This window comes from Apium graveolens, chromosome 10 (genome assembly GCF_009905375.1).
Source record: "Apium graveolens cultivar Ventura chromosome 10, ASM990537v1, whole genome shotgun sequence".
Classification (NCBI taxonomy): domain Eukaryota; kingdom Viridiplantae; phylum Streptophyta; class Magnoliopsida; order Apiales; family Apiaceae; genus Apium; species Apium graveolens.
The window spans coordinates 153,170,477-153,191,278 of NC_133656.1; the positions used below are offsets into that span (position 1 = coordinate 153,170,477).

Genomic DNA, 20,802 nt, shown 5'->3' on the forward strand with positions numbered 1-20,802 from the left:
AAAATGAGTTAAATTTCTTGAAATTAGCAAAAGGGTATTGAGGTTTATGTATATACATATATGTTAATGTATAGAAATGAAGAAATACAAGATCTGAAAAAAGTTTTGATTTTTACCTCACAGTGGGTACTAATTTGAAGTTTCTTGAGAAAAGTTGTTTGGTCTTCACTTTCATACTCTAGAAAGTGAAAATTTATATGTTCGACGAGTATTTAAAGGTGTGACCGTATAGTGAATTTTTATAATCTAATTCTAAAATAATTTTTTTATTTGCCTTTAAATATTGATTTTTTTATTAGTAACAAAAATAATTAATGAAACTATATATTAATTGAGTATTAAAATGTGTGTTGAGCCCCTCCGTCAATATATACAATTCTACGGAAAAGAGAGGAAGTAGTACATTTTACTTTTTACTCATCAATCTTATAAAACCCGGATAATCCATTGTATTTGTATCTACATAATTGAAAGAAAAATGGGCGTGATTAAATATCTCAAATGGTCAAAAGTCAAGACCTTATCTTTTGTCATCGTCTCAGTATTCAATTCTCATTCATCCCTGAAGAGAACATGTACTTAAATAGTAAGCAAATAATGAGCAAAGCCTAATTAGCTAAAAAAAGCTATAAAAACTTGTCAAATTTTAAACAATCTAGATCTAGATTCTAGATAAAGATGCAAAAGAAAATTGGTTGACTTTCAGCAAAAAAAAAAAAGAATTGGGTCAACCCGGTTAAGGAATTCGGGGACCCATAAAATATTCCGTAGAAGGTGGGCTTGTTCTGTGGGGTTTTATTGGGTCTAGTTCACTGTCAATGTACAGTTCATTGGTTAATCCTTTGGACATGCAAGTTGTTGGATATTTCAGTATAAACTCTTTGGGCTTTATTAACTCATGAGGATGAGGCCCATTGTTAAAATAACGGAAACCGATTTATTTTTACAGAAAAACTAAAGATATATTTTAAAACATTATGATTTAGCCGGAACAAATATTCAATTTGTCGACTACAATCTGATTATGAAATAAAAAATAAGTTAAATAAATAATCCTTTTATTTTCATATCGTTTAACACATTAAATATTCAAATTTTTCGATTTAAAAAGGAATATAATAAACAAATTGTGAAACTTATAGTATCATAATTTACCTTCACACATAATTATCATATGTAACTCAATGTTCATAACTATATGTTACGTTAACTCATATTGGAATAACAGGTACCAAAAATATAAATATATTTTTATTGTGAAATATGGGTTCTTGCGATATTTACCAACGTTTGATATCTGATGCGAGTATTACAAATTTTTCAAAATATCATATAAATCATTCTAAGAAAAGTTATCAAACCCCATTACAAAAATATCAAAATAGAATATACTAATATTCCAAAAAAATGTATATAAATAACAAATTTAATAATAAGATATTAAACAAGAGTCTAAAAAAATGATAAATATAAGGAAGGATCGATTTAATTCCGAAGAAACAAATAATAAATACAAAAGAAGAAATTGAAATTAGCGTGGTACTTGCGGCGGTCCCTCCGTTTTTATTACCATACCAGCACACCTTTTTTTTTGTTTTGGAAACACACTATCTTCCTCGTGTACCAACATACAAAGTATCTATACACATACACGTGTGCTTATATAAAATCTTGACGCGCAGTAAAAAAAAAAAGCGATAGAACGATACAATGGTGGGCGAAAAATCGAGGAAGAAGATAAAACTAGCAGTACTAGTAACGTTGGCTGTTGCTGCGTTATCAGGGTTTAGATATCCACTGAATTTTCATCAACCTGCTTCACATGTAGATACTACCACAAACGTAACGCCTCCTCTTTTGCACTTTCCTAGGCTTAAACTTGATCGTCGCCTTGCGGCTGCGCCACCCTCTTTGCCGGTATGATCACTCCGGTGGATGTTATATATTATGATTATTTTTTTTAATCTTTTGTGGTATTAATTTTATTTTTATTGTTAGCTGTAGTGCATCAATTCTTTATGCGGTTATGTGTCTATGTTCTTTTCTTGTCTCTAGTTTGTTATATTTAGTAATTTCGCATTGAGGGTTTTGTGTACAATCTATATATGTTTAGTAGTACGATAATTTTTTTTTAAAAGAATTAGCATGAATTGATGGAATGAGTAATTGATACATGACTTTTTGATGCTAGAAAATTGTTTCAACTATATGTATACGTGTTATAGGATGAAGAGGTTTTTGAGTTAAGTACTGGGTGCAATTCAGGTTGATTGTCAACTATAACTTAATAATTTGATAGGTAGGAATGGAGGAACCTAGCGAGGTTTGCAGAGATTGTGCTTATATATTATTCCTCTGAGAAATTTCTAAAAAACTAGCACCTATGTATTGTTGAGTAGTTTATGCACGAGTTGTTAGAATCTAGTTTTAAATATATGATCGTGTAGGATGGATAATTTTTTTTTAAATTCTGCACATTCGTTTTTGCATAAGAGTCTGAAGTACACAATGCATTGGGTGAGGATTCAGAGTTTAAAATCATGTTCTTTACAACAGCTCTTAATATCCACGGGGTGCAATTTAGGGTATTTAAACTGATGACTAGCTAAATGACAGAACGGAGGGAAGTACATAGCTTGAATACTAATGGGGTTTAGTAGAGAAAGCACATGTATATATTATTATGACAGACCTTGAGAACTATTAAATTTAATTGCGAGTGTTTAGACATGACTTTTAGGCGCTAGAATATAGTTTCAATTATATGAATTTGAATGAATAATTTTGTGTATATTTTTATACTTTTTTGATGCATTAATATTTAAGAACAAAGAGAGAAGGGTGAAAATTCAAACTCATGCCTTTTTTAGAACTTTTTGCATCCAATGGGTGCAATTTAAGATATGTGTCTATATTTTTAGGTATTATAGTTAGCTGTAATGCATCAATTTCGTACACATTGTGTGTCCGTTTATTGTTCTTACCTTATATTTAGTAATTGCAGATGAGGTCTATAGCTGTATATATATGTATGAATAGTCATTATGCAAAGGTAATAGAGATTGGCATAACTTAGTTGAATCAATAGTTTCATGACTTTCGGGTGCTAGAATATAGTTTCAGGTTTCAACTATATGTCTCGGCTTTGTAGAATCAGCAGATGTTTGTATATGCTTGGTGCAATTTAGGATACCTTGGAATGATGACTTAAAAATTTGATATGTAGGAAGCACGGACGTGGCTAGAATACTGGTGAGGTTTGTACTTATAAATCTAATGAACGTAGCTAGAACTATAATAAATTAATTGCTTGAGTAGTTTATGCACGACTTTTGGGTGCTGGGCCTGGAATGTAGTTTGATTTATATGAATTTAGATTGAAAAGTTTGTTTGTTTTTAGGTAAATAACACATTTGTTACTGCATTCGATTCTTAAGTACTAAGGGATGAGAGTGAGAATTCAAACTATAACGTCTTTTTGGATAAAAGCGTTTTGTATCAACCAGTTGCAATTTAGGATATTTGAAACAATGACTTAATATTTTATAGGGGGAATGGAAGAACATACATAACTTGAATACTAATGCAGTTTCGCAGGACGTACATTAAGAGATTCTTATGAATTGTAGAATGAATAAAAAAATGTGGGCACTTCACACATTTTTTTATGCATTAGATATTTAGGTACAAAGGGCGGGAGTGAGGATTCAAACTCATGATTTTTTGGACAATAAGTTTTGTATTAACTGGCTGCCATATAGCATAATTGGAATATTGACTTTAATGTCTGGTAGGAAGGAAGGGAGAACCATAGCTTGAATACTAGTAATGTGTCGCAGAGAAGGAAGAGAAACTTAGAGAAGATTGAAGCGCGGTTGGGGAAGGCTAGGACTGCAATTAAAGAAGCTCCAAATCGAGATCATGAGCCAGACCCTGATTACTTGCCAATTGGTCCGATGTATCGGAATGCAAAAGCCTTCCATAGGTAAATAGTGTAAATGAGTCCCATTTTGACCTTTTAGTTGAAGAAACCTGTTCTTATTTTCATAATTAACAAAAAAACTGGTTTTGTATGTAACAGAAGCTATCTGGAAATGGAAAAACAATTCAAAGTATATATTTATGAAGAAGGAGATCCTCCAATATTTCACACTGCACCAAGCCATGGCGTACTTGGATTGGAAGGGATTTTTATAAATGAAATGGAACAGAGCCATTTCCGTACCAGGGATCCTGACAAGGCTCAAGTTTATTTCCTACCATTTAGCATTATATCGATAGTTCACTTTGTTTATGTGGTTAATTCTCATGATTGGAGTCGTATGCAAAATACTGTTGCAGACTATATCAATGTTATTGCCCAGAAATACCCATACTGGAACCGAAGCCTAGGAGCTGATCACTTCATGCTAGCTTGCCATGATTGGGTAAGTCAATCATTTTTTTAATGATTCCGCAGTAAAAAATATCTTTCTAAAAACTGCCGTAAATTCTTTGTAATGACACATTATGGCATAAATCCTCTTGTTCAGTGTCAATGTTGAGTTGATACCATTAACACTAAAGAAATGTTACTGTTAACGTGTTTTTTGAGTCTAGCTTAAGGCTGCAGTAGTAAATATAAACTTTGTTAGGTTATATGGATAACTATTGATTTAATGTTCAAATGTATGTTGTTTAGGGGCCTAAAATCTCCTTTGCTGTTCCTAACCTATACAACAGCTCAATTCGAGCTCTATGCAATGCAAATACATCTGAAAGATTCAACCCCTACAGAGATGTGTCAATCCCGGAAGTAGATCTCCCACGTGGTACGACTGATGGCTTGCTAGGGGGTCCATCACCATCACATCGTCCTACTTTGATTTTCTTTGCTGGAGGAGTTCATGGCTACATTCGGACAGTGCTATTCGAGTATTGGGAAAACAAGGATACTGAAGTGCAGGTCCGCAAATACCTTCCGAAAGGTGTCAAGTATTATGATATGCTGAGAAAGAGCAAGTATTGCATCTGTCCAAGTGGCTATGAAGTAGCAGATGCCAGAATCTTTGAGGCACTTTACACCGGATGTGTTCCTATTATCATTAAGGACCATTATGTGGCACCTTTCAGTGATGTTTTGAACTGGAAATCGTTCTCTGTTATTATTCCGGTAAAAGATATTCCAAACCTGAAGAAAATTGTGAAGAATATATCTCCGAGGCAATATATAAAGATGCAAGCGAGAGGTCTTAAAGTAAGGAAGCATTTCGAGGTTAATTTTCCTCCTAAACGGTACGATGTCTTTCACATGATTCTTCATTCTATCTGGCTAAGAAGGCTCAACCTTCAAATTCGAGACAATGAGGTATTGTAAACTTTTAGATCATGAGAGCAGAAGCATTTACTTGTTTAGATTAGTTGTGTTGTATATGAAACAAAAATCTTAAGACTTTAATTGGGTGATTTTTAACTTCAATTCTTCTTTAAAATTTTGGTGCACTGTTGGTTTATAGTTGAGGATATATATGTTGTTCAGTTTTGTTGAATAAGGTCCAGTAATTGCTAGTTCTGTCTGGAGTTCTAGAAAGTATTAAGCGGGCTCTCTTTATTTTTGGGTAGTTGGTTGGGCTGGGGAGTGGATGGGCTCATCTAGGTTTAGTTTTGGGCCCATCTATCATATTTTTTTTTTTTTTGCTAAATGCCTATCTATCATGTTATTTAGTTCCACGACGTATTGTTGAATCCTTGGTTGGTCCAAGTGTAACAGGTGATTAAGCGGAATCGGACTATTAAGCGCTTTGATTTTATATTAATCGGATAATTAAACGTGTTTAAAGATTAAGCGGTCTTATAAACGGATTAAGCGGTTATTAAGCGGATTAAACGGTCATTAAACGGTCAAATTGATTTTGACTTGTCAAATTTTTAATTTTAAATATTAATATTTATTTTTATAAAACAATGATCTTGATTAAAAAATAAAAATAAATAAGTTTTTAAGAAAAAATTATGTTTATATTCTTGATACTTTATTTATTTTCATTATTTTAGTATTACACATATAATTATTATATATATTTTTTAAATAAATATTATTTATCCGATTATAAACTCGCTTACGCTTAAGAGCTAGAAGGCCTTTCCGCCGCTTATGACCGATTTGCGCTTTTTAGAAACTGAGTGTAAGAGTATAAAGCACGCCTGAATTCCACTTAATTTTATAAAAATATAAATTTAAAATTTTGTTCCATCAAAAATATGTAATGATATTTGTAAATATATTATATTATATAATATCTTAAACTATTTTAAAAGATCAGCTTTTTAATTGAATAATTAATAAGGAGATATAATATTATAATTTAAAAAAAAACTACTAATTAAATCTTTAATTTATCTTACGATATGACCGGGGACTACTTTGAGTAATATATAATTTTGATTTAAAAAAAGAGAATAAAAAAATATCCTGCTTCAAACCCTATGCAAAACAGTCCACCTGTCTGTCAACTGATATACATAACTAGTTAAAAGAAATACACTCCAACCATACATTCCCCTGGCTAAATTTATAGCCAAGCATGTTTGGTTCGCCAAATATGGAAAAGCACTACAGATCTCTAGTGACAGTGAATGTCGCGTTCTCTTATTGTCACATAAGTTTTTTCTTAGAATAACAAATCAATTTTGGTAGCTCTCTCACGAATAAAAATTCATTTTTTTTTACTTATTTTGTGAGAAATTGTAGGTAATAAGGCTGTTGCTTTGCAAGTTAATCATTAATACATGACCCTATATAATTATTATTAATCTATTTCTTTTGAGTTACAAAATAAAAAATTATCTGATCTTATTAGAATTGTGATTTTCAGCAAATGAGTTTTAAAAAATAAATTAAAACTGAAAAAATAGAGCATTTAGTGTCAATGTAAATTGATCAAATTTTATTAAAAATAATTTCTAAAATAATAAAAAAATTATTATTTTAAAAATATGGTCAACCAACATAGCCAACCCCACTAGAACATAATACCGCACATTAACAAATGTTATCCAACCATTATTTTATATTATTATAGCTAACCATTATAGATGCTCTTACTTTCTTCCATCAAGCCAGATGTAAACTGAATTCATAGTTTAAAGTTGAATATAATTATCAAAATTAACGGAGAACACAAATTAATCCATTATAAAAGCTTGCTTTCGGTCTTCAAGGGGCCCCAAGGTTACTTCAAAATCAATTCACTGCAACGACGATTTGTAAAGTATAGATTTAGTCTTGTTAAATGTGTTCGCATGGATTTATGTAATCATTTTACACTAACAAGCACTCGAATACTGGATGCCTCTTGTTGAATCGTTTACATTTGCACATGATAATAGCACGTGGCCTAAAATAAATTTTCCCTTACGTGCAAAAAATAGAAAAAATGTTTTTTTTTAATTCTTATTTTTTCAAGTAGGGGCTAATTTAATAAAAACCAATTTTAGAATAAGACCTATAAATCAAATTAACTTTTTAAAAATCACTTCGAAATATAATATGCAAATCGATATTTGATATGGAGAAAAATCAATGAAGTCGCATTTAAAAAAAAAACTTGCCGTTTGACGGGAAAAATCAAATAAAAAATGGAGGGTAAAAGCTAAAATTATGTATTTTTAGGGTACATATTAGTTGGGTGTGATTTTTCAGGGACATTATATTAGATTCATCTAATGATTTAGACTAATTTCTAGTTACTATTTTAAATTTAGTTTTTATTTGTATATAAATATATCAAATTTTGAACATATTTTTAGGTTTAGATCCAGACACAAGCATGCTTAGACGCTCTGAACAAGGTACAAAGTAAAATCAATTTGGAATATGAATTTTAGTTGAGAAAATGTTAGTTTTACAGCAGAAAATTTATTTCAAAGCAAAATAAATCGAAAATAAGATACTGCACTTAATATATAGCGCTAATTTATGTGATTTCAGGAATAATTTAATATTTTTACGTCCACTGCATTTAAAATTAAAAATCAGTCCTGAATATAAAATTGTCCTATTAGCTGGAGTAATATAAAATGAGAATTCTAGGCTAAATTTAGTGTCTTCTATTGTTGTCAGAACTGAAAAGAAGCCTGATTACACAGGTGAGGAACAGTCGACAGATGACAATACAGAAGTAAGAGATATTTTTAAATGGATCCCAAACCAAAATCATCAACTAAGAATAATTTTGGAAATTGTTAAATCTAAAATAGTTTTTTAATTTTCAGAGCAAATATATTATGAAAAGACTGTATTATCCTCGAATTAATTTCTTTCGTGATTGTTGATGTACATTCGAGGAATACAGTTTTGTCTTTATACAGCTTATTTGCTCATGAACTTGAAAAATAGGTCTAAATTTAATATTTTTCATAATTTTTTGGTGACCAAAAATATCTCTGAATGTGGCTATTAGTTTTACTGTAATTTTAACCGTGTTCAATATACTAGTTTTAAAATTTTACTCTTATCTAAAAATTATACTCGCAAATATCTATCATCCTGCATCATTTTCCTTTTCAAAATTGAATGGTACTAAGCACAAAAATTTTGAATATTTTAATCGAATTAAATTGGTTTTAATTACGAGTACATGTATAGGCAAGCAGATTCCATTTTGTTAGTAAGAAAAGCACATTTGGAAATAAATTGGGGTGGGGTCTTGTATCTTTTTAAAATTTATCAGTTTTACTACTATTTTTTTGGCTGCAATCCTCCTTTTTTTAATTACTGTAAAAAATGCAATCTTTCGATATTTGTTATCATTGAATATTAAAAGATTTAAATTTTCACAGCTCCAATAAAGAAAATGCAACTAACTTTTTAAAAGACGTTTAAATTTGTTAAAACCAAGTATAATTGATTATAGAACTATTAAATTATTACAATTCTAAATCATGTAAATTGACTTATAAACACCAAAAAAATCGAGAAAACATTTTGCTTTAAGAAAAATTCAGCAAACAAACTGAACCTAAATGAACATTTAAAAACATTTGTCATGGATAGGATGTATAATGATAATGTTATAACTGATCACTTAAATTAAATAGTGAGAAATGTTAATCATTTTTTTTATTTCACCAAGTAAAATTGTGACAATCCAAGTCAAATTTCGAGTTTTTTTTTAAAATTGGGCCAAGTACCAATTCCGAATTCAAAATAAGTCAAAACCTACTGTCCCAAATGCAGTCAACTTGGGTAATGACTAGCTCACTACAGGCCCCCAAAATATTATAATTTGTTGGTGCACATAGTAGTAAAACTTTGCTTTATAAACTGAATAAAAATCTCAAATATCCTCGATATGAGACTGGGGTGTTACAAACTCCTCCACTTAGGCTTTGTTTGTTATTGCTGTTGCAAACAGTTATAGCAGCTTTTTCCTGAAAAACTGTCACAAAGTTGTTTGATAAATTCTAAAAGCTGCTGTTAGGAAAATCGCTTTTGGTCTAAAATCTGCTGTTAGCAAAAGCATGTCCCGCATGCTTTTGGGAAAAACTGTTTTCAGCTTTTGGAGGAAGTAGCTATCAGTTTCAACATGAAACCTTCCCAAAAATATTGTTTTTATATATTATATCTCAAAATATGCATAAATTAAAAAAAATACCAAACAGTCATCTAATTTTTCTAACAACACTTTTTCCACCAGCGCTTTTTTCTCACAGCACAGCAGTTTTCAACAATACTCTCAAACAGAGCCTTAAACTCCTAACGTCTTCGTCATGCCCGAACAGACAGCCCATATGATCAAGATCGTACCTTTCTAGCCATTGTGAGATAATACTGGTTGGTTTCGTATCCCCACCTCCGGACCTCTTGCCACTGTGAGATAATACCACCAGCTTTCGTTTTCCCACCTCCATCAACTTGACCATCAAACTTTCGAGAGTCGGCTATGATACCATATATGACAAACCGAGTCAAATCTCGAGCATTTTTCGAAAATCGGGTCAAATCCCAATTCCGAGTTCGAAATAAGTCAAAGTCTACTATCCCAAATGCGACCAACTAGGGTAATGACTGGATCACCACAGGTTCCCAAAAGATCATGATTTGTTAGGGCACGTAGTTGTAGAACTTTGCCTTATAAACCGAACAGAAGTCCCAAATGTTCTCGATGTGTGACTGGAGTGTTACAAAAATAGTGTGAAATTATTAAAGTTTCCAATATTTTCCTTATTTTTTTGAGAGCTATTTATTATGGATGCAGTGATAATTGTATCTTTTCTCTCCTTCTTTATTCTGAAGATAATAAAATAACTTTGAAAATAATATTTATTAAAAAAATATATAAAAAACACTTATTTTTGGTCAATAATAATCAAATATTAAAATAAGATAAAATATTAAAATATTAAAACGAGACAAAATAACTGTACAATTTGCTGCAGCAGGAGGAGCGAGGGTAGGATAAGCAGTAAGCGCTATGTCCTAGAATTCAAACACAAGGAAGCGTGTTTGAGCAGCACTGCGCCAGCGGGCCCCTGATGCCAAACATGAAACAGGGAGTGCAGACTAAAGAGAATTGTAAAAAAATATTTTTGACAGAATTGTACTTGTACCTCGTATTTGGATATTCGATTATTAATTTAATTGATTAATTGAAATAGTATTCTAAAGTAATTTAGTTTCAGAAATAAAAAAATATATAATTTTATTTAAATTTCATTAAATGTTTAAATAATAACACATATCATCAGTCAAATATCACAGTAAAGTGAATGAATCGATCAAAGAAAGCTGCATGAGATATGAAAGTAATTCGATGAAAAAAGTTATTAAATTATTAGGGATTTGTATAAGGTAAATGTTATATGCAAAGCCATTTTTCTGTTTACGGAGTAAAAACATCTGAAATTATCAAATTATCCTTATATTTATATTTTCAAGAGTTGTTTATTGTGAATGGGGTCAGTTTTATATTTTAACTATTTATTTATTTTGAAAAAAATAGCTCTGAAAATAACATTATTAGTATAATTGTATGAGAATTTAAGGACTTACTATAATCAACAGTTTGTATAACTAATATATTTATGCTAATACTCAACATAATCCAATACATTATTATTTAATATTAATAACTATTAATAAAAAAAAGTAAAATCTTACTATTATTTTACACTTGTGTGATGTGTTTGTAGAGCATGAGAAAAGCACTAAATGCACGGCCCAGTAATTATATTTTTTTGGCTTCCATCGTACAACTAGCTTTATTACCCAAAATATTGTCATATTTTTGTGTACTTTTACTGTAATTGTGTGTTATGTTATATGTGTAGTTTACGTTAGAAGAACTAATATAACGATAAACATTCTTAAATTTATATTGTGTTGCGAATATAAAATTTAGAGTGCACTATTACCATTAAAAATAATGATTTTCTATTAAGTGCCGGTGATTTTTTCAATTGAAGATACCAAAAATGCTACTCCCTTTGTCTCATTGAATTTTATACATTACTTTTTGACACGCTTTTAAATGTCCATTTAAAACATAGTTCCACAATATTTTAAAAAAAAAAATTCGGAATAAAAGTTTTATGTTTAAACTTTTATTCAAAAAAAAATTTAAAAAAAAATTATAAAACTATAACTTATAGAAGTCTCGAAATACGTGCAAATAGTGAATGTATATAACCCCATGGGACGGAGGTAATATAATGTTTAGGTGTCATATTTATCAAAATATGGGGGCAAAATAGTAGTTTTTTACAGGGTTGAGCTCGAACTTCAAATTATTAGGCTCATAAGATTCACAAGTCTTATCGAGCCGATACTATTTTTTAATATAAATATATTTGTATATAAATATTTTATATTTTATATATTTAATAGAATCGATTTCGAGCATAACCTATAATATTTCGAGGTTTTGTCAATATTTGGTGAAACTGATTCAAACTTTCGAGGCGAACTTTAGGCTACCAGAACATTTACGACCCGAGTTTCAAGTTTAATTTAAGATTCGGTTGAAAGTTGAAACTGAGCTCGTGCTCGAGCCCGAACATTTTTAATCGAATTCGAGTCTGAAAATTTTTAACCTGGCACGGCTCGGCTCGATTATACCCTTAGTTATTGTATACAAGTATAAAGTTAGTATTTCGAAATGAGTTAATTACCCAAATCTCATTAGTTAATAAATTATTATTATATGATAATATATTATCAACAAGTTAATATGATAATGTAACATCAACAAGTTATTTATTTAATTTTCATAAATAAAATAAATAATTATAATCATGTGGTTGTACGTGAGTATAAAGTTAGTAAATTGTAGTGAGCTAATTACCCAAGTATTAGAATAATTTTATTCTATATTAATATTAAATTATATAGGTTTAGCCATCCAATATAAAGAAAAAAATATATATAACTCATTACTTGATGTTATCACAATATAATCAAATGGGTTTCTAGCTCAATTGATTGAAGTCACATGTTTGGACATAGGTGTCACGGGTTCAATTCTACAAGCCAACAATATTTTTCCATATTTATTCAAATACGGACGCAAAATAGTAATTTCGAATTATATGTTTCCCCTCAAAAATTTGAGTCTATCGAACTTTTTACGATCCGGGTTTTGAGTTTGAAGTTTAAGGTTCGGTTAGCCCATCGAACTTTTTACCACCCGAGTTTCGAGTGTGAAGTTTAAGGTTCGGTTGAACTCGAGTTCGTACTCGAACTCGAACATTTTTAATCGAGTTCGAGCCTGACAGTTTTTGACTCAACTCAGATTGATTATACCCTTAGTTGTTACACGAGCATAAAGTTAGTATCTTGAAGTGAGTTAATTACCCGAGTCTCGATAATTAATAAATTATTATTATATGGTAAGATATTATCAACAAGTTAATGCGATGATATATTATCAACAAAAAGTTCTTTATTTAATTTATAAATTAAAAAATAATAATTATATCCCATTTTTACACATGAGTATGAAGTTATTATATTGTAATCAGCTAATTACCCAAGTCTTATAATAGTTTTACTCTATATGAATATTGAATTATATAGCTTTAGTCACCAAACATAAAAAAAGTACGTTAGTCAATAATTAATGTTATCAAAATATAATCAAATGAGCCTCTAACTCAATTGGTTGAAGTCATATATTTGTTATAAGTGTGTCATGTGTTCAATTCTCCATGCCAACAATATTCTTCCATTTTTATTCAAATACGAGGGTAAAATAATAATTTCGAAGGTAAAATAATAATTTTGAATTAAATGTTTCCCATAAAAGTCATGTTGCAGTACCCAATGCAACCCAACCTAACATATAAATAGAGTTGTAAACGAACCGAACTCGGACGAACTTTTAACAAACTCGGACAAAATCTTAACGAACCGAACACTATTCGATAAGCTGTTAGGTAATGAATTACACACAGAGGGGCACAGAGGGGGGGGGTGAATGTGTTTTTATGTTTTTATGTTTTTCTTGAACTATTTTGATTGTGAACAAAGTAAATCAATTGTTGTAGTGAAATGTGTTCATGCAGAAATTAAACATGCAATGATAAAGAACACAGATCTTTTCAAAACTCACTTAATTTTATATTAAAATTAAGAATGTTTTGCTACAAAATTTCTAGGCTCTTTGTTGATAAAGAGCCTAGCTTCTATCTCGAGAGAATACAAGAGTTCCTGATCTAAATTGTTACAACTAACAATGGACCAGTGTTAACTTTACAATTTAGTTAACTGTTGGTTTACACAATGTATAATAAGACATGCTATTAACTTTAGTAAACTGTCACTTGTCATTTCCATTTAAGAAAAAGTATATCTTCCATTTATGGCTTAGCATATCTTTGCATATTGTGTTAACTTGATCTTCCTTTGTCAGTTAATCTTCACCCTTGATCTTGCACACTCTTCAAGCTGCTTTTTGTAGACTTGTCAATCCAGATGGTTGGATTGTTTGTTGATTGTAAATCTTGGATATTGAACTGGTCTGCAATTTTATACTTTAAGATTTTACCTCGAGATCTCCATTTTGGTCTATAGAGAACTTGACCTCTCGATAAGTATATTGGCTTATCGAGATCTCTAATACTCCATTGGAAGTTTGACTTGTAGAAGTCTCTGAGTTCTCTATAAGAGAATTTGGCTTGTCGACATCTCTAGTCTTCATACCTTCACTTAGACTTATCGATATCTCTGGGTTTTCTAGTGGCTTATTGACTTATCGATAACTTAGAGTTTCCTAGTCAAATTTGACTTGTCGATAACTCAGAGTTCTCTAGTGAATTTTGGCTTATCGATAGTTATGAGTTCTCTAGTGGAATTTGACTTATCGATAACTCAGAGTTCTCTAATGAATGTTGACTTGTCGATAGCTCTGAGTTCTCTAGTGAAGAAGTGACTTGTCGATATCTCCAATCTTCATGTCTTCAATTTGGCTTGTCGATGTCTCTGAGTTCTCTAATAGCTTTCCTGACTTCTCGATAAGTCATTTGGAGTTCTCGAAAGACTTCTTTATAACACTAAATCTGTGACTTGTAGAGATCTTGACTTAGAACATTTTTCCCAAAACAGATTTATTCAACTCCAAGCTCCTACATAATTCTTCTGAGGCATGATCTTCTTGATCTTCATCCAGATAGAATTCTTAGGCTTGATACTGTTTACATAAAAATACTTCAGTCTGCTCTTTTGACATTTTTAGAGACTTTAAATGGTACAAGTACAAAATACAAATTAAGATTACAATACAACTTACTTAGGGTTGTCAATTTGACCTAGTCTTGTTAAAGTACATGCATGTCTTGCACAAAAATCTCCCCCAATTTGTGAGAAGATTGCTTAACACAAATTCATGCATGTTAACAAGACTAAACCCAAGTTAAAATGTAAAATGAAATTAATACATAAAACTTGACAGAATTACAACTTTTCTACATTGGAGGATTTACAGAGTTTGAATGGTTACAAGTATCAGGTAAAGAGAGTTTGTGCTTCTGCTTCTTCTCTAAGGAGATCCTTTAAGTGATCAAGAACTTTAAGTTCTTCTATTATAGGTGTCCCACTGAGAGCTTCTACAATTTTTTGTCTTGCTACCTTTGGATAACCACTGTCTAGTAAATCAATCCTAAATCTTGAGAATCCACCAGCTTTGATGTTTAGAAATTTTCCATCCTTAGAGATTATACTCATCCTTTTGGCCTTGAGCTCTTCTGATCTTTTTATGAACATCTCAACTTCCTCATCGTACTTCCTCACTCTTTTTTCAGATTCAGCCTCATTTCTTTTTCTTCTTTCCTCCCTTGTAATCAGCCATTTAGCTAGAACTGATCTCCATGCCCTTGTAGCAGTATCCTTGTCATTTAGCAAACTTATCATTCTCTTAATTTCTGTGGAAAAAGGAGAATCCATTAAATCACATCCAAGGAAGGTGAAGGACCCATCTTCATAGTAAATTCTAACTCCCCTTATAGATAAAATCCAGACTCTAACTATTTCTTCAACTAGTTGTTGGGAATAATCTTTATCTGAGATGCACCAATTTAAAGGTAGAAAGTCACTTTGCTTAAAGCTGTTCTAGATGGCCCTTTCAGTAACTTCAACTTTTTCAGTAGACTTGACCTTCTTAGGTTTTCTCCCAACAGTCTTGAAATGAGTTTTGTGTGATGGTTTGACAGAGGGTAGGACTGGGATTTTCTTTAGAGACGTTTGGCTTGTGGTGATTAGAATTTTTAGGAAAGAGTTAGCACTTTGCTTGTATAGAAATTTAGTCTTAGAGGATTGAGGTGGTTTGATGTTTGAGATAGTTGATTTTGAAGGTGAGCTAGTTGTGTTTGGATTTTTAGGGTTTGGTGTGGTTTTGAGTCATCATGTCTCCTCTTACTCCTTCTCTCACTTGCACTCTTCTTCTCATCATTTTTCTTTTCATCCTCCTTCTTGTTCTCTCCACCCTTGCTTCCAGATGGCTTAGTAGATTGACTTGGATTTGAGCCATAAGGATTTTGATCATCTTTTTTCTGCTCATCATCATCCAAATTATCCTTGTTGATTTGCATTTTGGGCAAGTTGGCTTCAGCATCACTCAGGTATCTCCCCAACAGCTTTATCATCTCTATATCATCATAATTTTATTCTTCTTTGATTTTAAGTCAGTTTTCAGAATCATGATAAGCTTCTTGTTGTCCATGACACATTATTTAGGGATTAGGAAATGTTTGAAGTGTTTGGTGTTTGGACGGATGTATGTTATTTCTTTGCTTGGCTATAGGTATGCTTCAGGAAAAGCAACCACTTGTGCATTCTTCAATTCAGTTAGCAATAAGGTGTCTTCATGAGTCACAACTTTGACTTTATTTATCAGAATGTTCAACTCAGATGCCCTCCTTGAGACAAGATAATTGAGGGACACCTGAATACTTCTGTCTATCCCAGAGTCATTTGTATTTACTACAATCCTCTTTTGTAGAAAATTGTCTTGATTCACCATGATCACCCTTAAGAAGTTTATTGTCTTGTCCAGGGCCTTCTTGTATGTGAAGTGATTATTGTCGAGGGAAGCTTTTAGGGACTTGATCAATTCATCAAATTCTCTGCTCAGGCTAGGTCCTTCAGCAGCCCTAATAAGTCTCTCCATGTCAAGATCTACTTCTTGATTTGAGTTCTTTTCATCACCCTGGACTTGTTGAGTAGATGATCTGGATCTTGCTAGCCTGGCCTCTATCTCCCCCTTAGTCTTGTTGGAAGGCATGGGGAGGGGAGTAGAAATTTCAGGCCTTATCTGTTCTGGAAGTGATGGTAGAGGGATGTTGAGTTTTCCCATGATGGCTCCCAAAGCAACAGAGTTTTGCATTTGAAGGTGCTTATAAGAGTCCATCAGGGTCTTTATGTCTGTTTATTAACTTTTGACTAGAGAAGTCAAAGCCTGAACCTGAGTGTGGAGAGATGCATTTGAGGTTTCCAGAGAAGCTACTTGAGTCTTGAGGTCTTGAATGTCTTTTGAAGAGGAGCTTGCAGTAGAGATAGCAGTAGATTGACCAAAAGTAGCTTGCACAAATTTCTGAATTTCATCCATGACCAAAGGTGAAGGAGTTTATCTTGCAGTGTGCATTTGATCCAACTTCCACCTTGTATCATCGGTTTTACTAATATGACCATGAATAACTTTGTGCAAGGGTACAAATGATTCCTTGAGTTGATTCAAACTTTTATCAATCTCACTGAGATCATACCTAGATAATTGTTTTGAGAAGATCATAAATTGGTTTTTGATCTCAGTTTGTGAAGGGATGATTTGGTCCATCTTTTCTCTGACCATCTTTATTACTTTGTCTTGATGTCCATTCAATGTTATTTGTAGAGCTTTTCCAAAGTTGTGGAAAGCCTTGATTTGAGCCTTGTAGACCTCATTGATGGCATCATATACCTCTTATGGAGTGAAGGATCTGGCATTGCTTCCCAAAATTGTAATGTACTCCTCCCTGAATTTTGCCAACACATCATCCATCTCAATTGTGAACTCCTTCTCCAACCAAGCATCACAGTTAGCATCCTGACCAGCTTCATCAACAATCTTTGCTTGATTATCTTCCACACCAGCCTGGTCGGAGAGCATGATAGCTTGGTAGTCTTGATTGGACATATTGGATGTGAGTAGCTGTTGTGAGATTTGAGCCAGACCTCCAAGTTGATCAACTCTAAGATCTTGAATAGTAGTTGGTTGATTTTCAGTGTCTTGGAGCCATTGGGAGATGAGGTGTGATTGAGAGGTAGAGGGATGTAAATCAGTACCACCTGTGACTGAAGTCACAGTTTTACTTACAGATTGCTCTGTGGTTTTGACAAGTTGTTGTTCCTCACATAAAGTGGGAACCTCCAATTGAATTGGAGGGGATTTGACTGGGTTACTTTCATGTGTACCAGTCTCAAATCCTTGTGCTTCTTACAAAGCACTGTTACTTGAATATGATAAACTTGTCTGCCTCGTAGTAGGATCATTGGCAATTGTACTCCTAGTATCTACTGCCAAGGAAATTTCTGCAAGGGTTATGAGGGGAGTTGTTCCTACATGAGGAACCTCCTATTGAATTGGAGAGGATTTAGATAGCTCCCCCTCAGGAGTACTACCCTCAAACCTTACAGTCTGTGAAGACTGATTTGCACATGAAGGTGCATTTAATATCTCCATGGGGTCTTCAGTAAAAACTGATGAATCCCCCATGGTTTTGATGGTGTCATCAAGGTCTACCCCAACTAGTAGCCTCTCACCATCTAATTGAAGTGTCTGGGTGGTGAGAAAGGTTTCTTGAACCAAGTCACTTGATTGAGCTTGCACTTGAGAATTTGATTCAACTGTTGTTGGTAGAGAAAAAATTTGAGATATGAGAGATTGTTGCTCAGATGTGAGTGTTGGCAGCTCCCCCTGAATGGATGATGGAGCTTCAAAAGATGTGCCCTCACTATGTGTGTCATCCTTATTCCCCCTACCATACACTTGAATTGCTTCGGGTGCAGGCTGTGCAAACTCTATACAAGGTGCATTGGGGTGAACACTCTTTTCAATAGACACACTCTGTTGAGAGGATGTATCTAGAGTCTGTTTAGTCCCCATTTTTACAACTGCATCATGTTGGGAGGATACAGCGGTGGCTTGAGTGGTCAGCTCAGATTTCTTACTCTTCTTTGATCTCTTGACCAAAGGTGACTCAGCTTCAGTTTGATCCTTACCACTCTCAGTTATAACTGTTAAGGTTAACTCTTTTTTCTTCCTTCTACTCACCTAATACTTTTGAGAAGATGAGGTGGTTGGTTTCCTAGCTACTAAGGGTTTTGAAGAGATGGTTTCAGCTTGGGAAGATCCCTATGGGTGTTCCTGTGTTTGTACTTCCACGGGTTCAGGAATCATAGCTATGCTAGATTGTACATTTGATCTCATGTCAGGCATTGGGTAAGGGTAAGTCATAAACCTCTCCAATATGAATGGAGTAATTTTCAGACTTACATTTACCTTATTCTTTGTAGTAAGTGAACCAAATATTATTTTGGACACTTGCTTATAATTGCCTATTTTTGTGCTATCTATACCATTCAATAAATGTATGTCTGCTACTTTATGATTTGAAGTGGACATAATAAATCTAGGAAAGAAAATTTCCTTACCTCTAGCTGACAGGGGCATGGTCTGCCTGGTTACAAGTTCTTCCAGGATCAATAGATCAACTTTTAAGTGTCTGTTGTGTGCTATTGAATACACCAGCTTCTGCACAACACTTGAAATGTTGTCATACCCTGTCTTCCTACATGTGAAGGCCCTTACCACAGAATCAAAGACAAAGGACCACTCCTTCCTTAGATTGGTCATGTTCAAGCTTGACAAGTTGATTCTTCCACCATAATTGATGAAGTCTAGAAACTCAGTCAGCTCATCAGGAGTTGACACCTCTACCAGATTTGCAGCTGGCAGCCCCAGAGTTTTATTCACATCTTGCTCATTAAACTCAATTTGTTGGCCTCCAACTGAGCAAGTTACCACCAAAGATACAAAATTGTCATTCATAACAGTCCTCACCACAGCTGTTGTCCAAAACTCATGCAACACATCTAGGTAAAACACTGGGTTAACAATTAAAGCTCCTGCAATGTAAGATTCAGACAGAAATATTACAAACCCTTGAAACTGTCAGAAGCTTGGTTAGCATCAGTAAAAATGAGGTAATTAGTTACTTTCTCTGGAATAGAGGCTCTTGCAACATTGAGTGCCATTGTTGATTGATGAGAGTGAATGGGTAAGAATTTTTTTTGAGAAAGGAGTGAAAACGAGAGAGAAATCGGTTTTTTCTTGAAAGGCTAGGTCACTTGAGATCTCAAAAGTTGTAAGTATGTATATGTATCGAGATGTCTGGGTATTTATAGTAAAAACAAATGACTTGTCGAGAACTCAAAAATGGACGTCTGGAATTAGTCTATCGATAAGTCATTTTAAGAAATGAAATTACATATCGAGAAGTCATTTGAAATTACTCTTATAGAGAACTAAAGATTGACTTATCGAGATGTCAAATAAATACCCAGTTTGTCCAAAAATGGACTGAATTAATCCCAACTTATATCTGAATAAATTCAAAATAAAATTAGAATAAATTTGCCAAAAGTATTTTACCAAAATAATTTATTAAGTTAAATTATTTCAGTTCTAAGTTATTGAGAAGTCTAAAAATTATACTTGTAGAGAACTCTGTGAATTAACACTACTAGAGAACTCTACAAAGACTTATCGATAAGTCATAATAGAGCTTATCGAGAAGTCACTCGAGAAGTCAGTGAATTGACTTATCGAGAACTCACTCGAGAAGTCTTAAAATGACTTGTCGATAAGTCATTTAGACTTATCGAGAACTCGGTTCTCTATATACTTTTGATCAATTTTAAGTCTGCCTTGTGTTAATTTTATATATTAATGATGTAGATTAACAACTAAACAGTTTACTTAAAATTTTGAAAATTTCCAAGTTAAAATTTTGTTTTGAAAAATAAATATGCAGAGATTTCTGAAATATTTATAATTCATATTTCAGTTAATTTCCTATTAAATCAAATGAATTTTGATTTACTAGAAATTAATCTGCTACAAAACATTAGCTGAGTTCTTGCCTTAGGATGAAGATTAAGCATTCCAATTTCACCTACAAGTCTAGTGAAAGTTGCTTCATCCAAAGGTTTAGTAAAAATATCAGCTAATTATTTTTCTTTTTGGAACAAAAATGAGCTCAATGGTACCATTTGTAGCATATTCTCTAATA

The 20,802-nt window shown here is 32.6% G+C and overlaps 1 protein-coding gene across 2 annotated transcripts; it reads left to right on the forward strand.

Annotated features, from left to right (window-relative positions):
- Window positions 1-1,611: 1,611 nt before the first annotated feature.
- On the forward strand, window positions 1,612-5,458 carry LOC141692798 (putative glycosyltransferase At5g03795). 2 transcript variants are annotated; one of them, XM_074497738.1, is made up of 4 exons: window positions 1,612-1,917; window positions 3,795-3,985; window positions 4,082-4,427; window positions 4,682-5,458. In XM_074497738.1, the coding sequence occupies exons 1-4, from the start codon at window positions 1,711-1,713 to the stop codon at window positions 5,354-5,356; spliced, it is 1,419 nt and encodes a 472-aa protein (XP_074353839.1). In that variant the 5' UTR covers window positions 1,612-1,710; the 3' UTR covers window positions 5,357-5,458. The 2 variants fall into 2 exon arrangements, with proteins under 2 accessions (XP_074353839.1, XP_074353840.1); XM_074497739.1 differs by having other exon boundaries at window positions 3,840-3,985.
- Window positions 5,459-20,802: the final 15,344 nt, after the last annotated feature.

Coding starts and splice junctions, on each gene's coding strand:
- LOC141692798 (XM_074497738.1), top strand. CDS start 1,711: ATGGTGGGCGAAAAATCGAGGAAGAAGATAAAACTAGCAGTACTAGTA. Junction 1,918..3,794: donor CTGCGCCACCCTCTTTGCCG/GTATGATCACTC, acceptor AATGTCTGGTAG/GAAGGAAGGGAGAACCATAG. Junction 4,428..4,681: donor TGCTAGCTTGCCATGATTGG/GTAAGTCAATCA, acceptor TATGTTGTTTAG/GGGCCTAAAATCTCCTTTGC.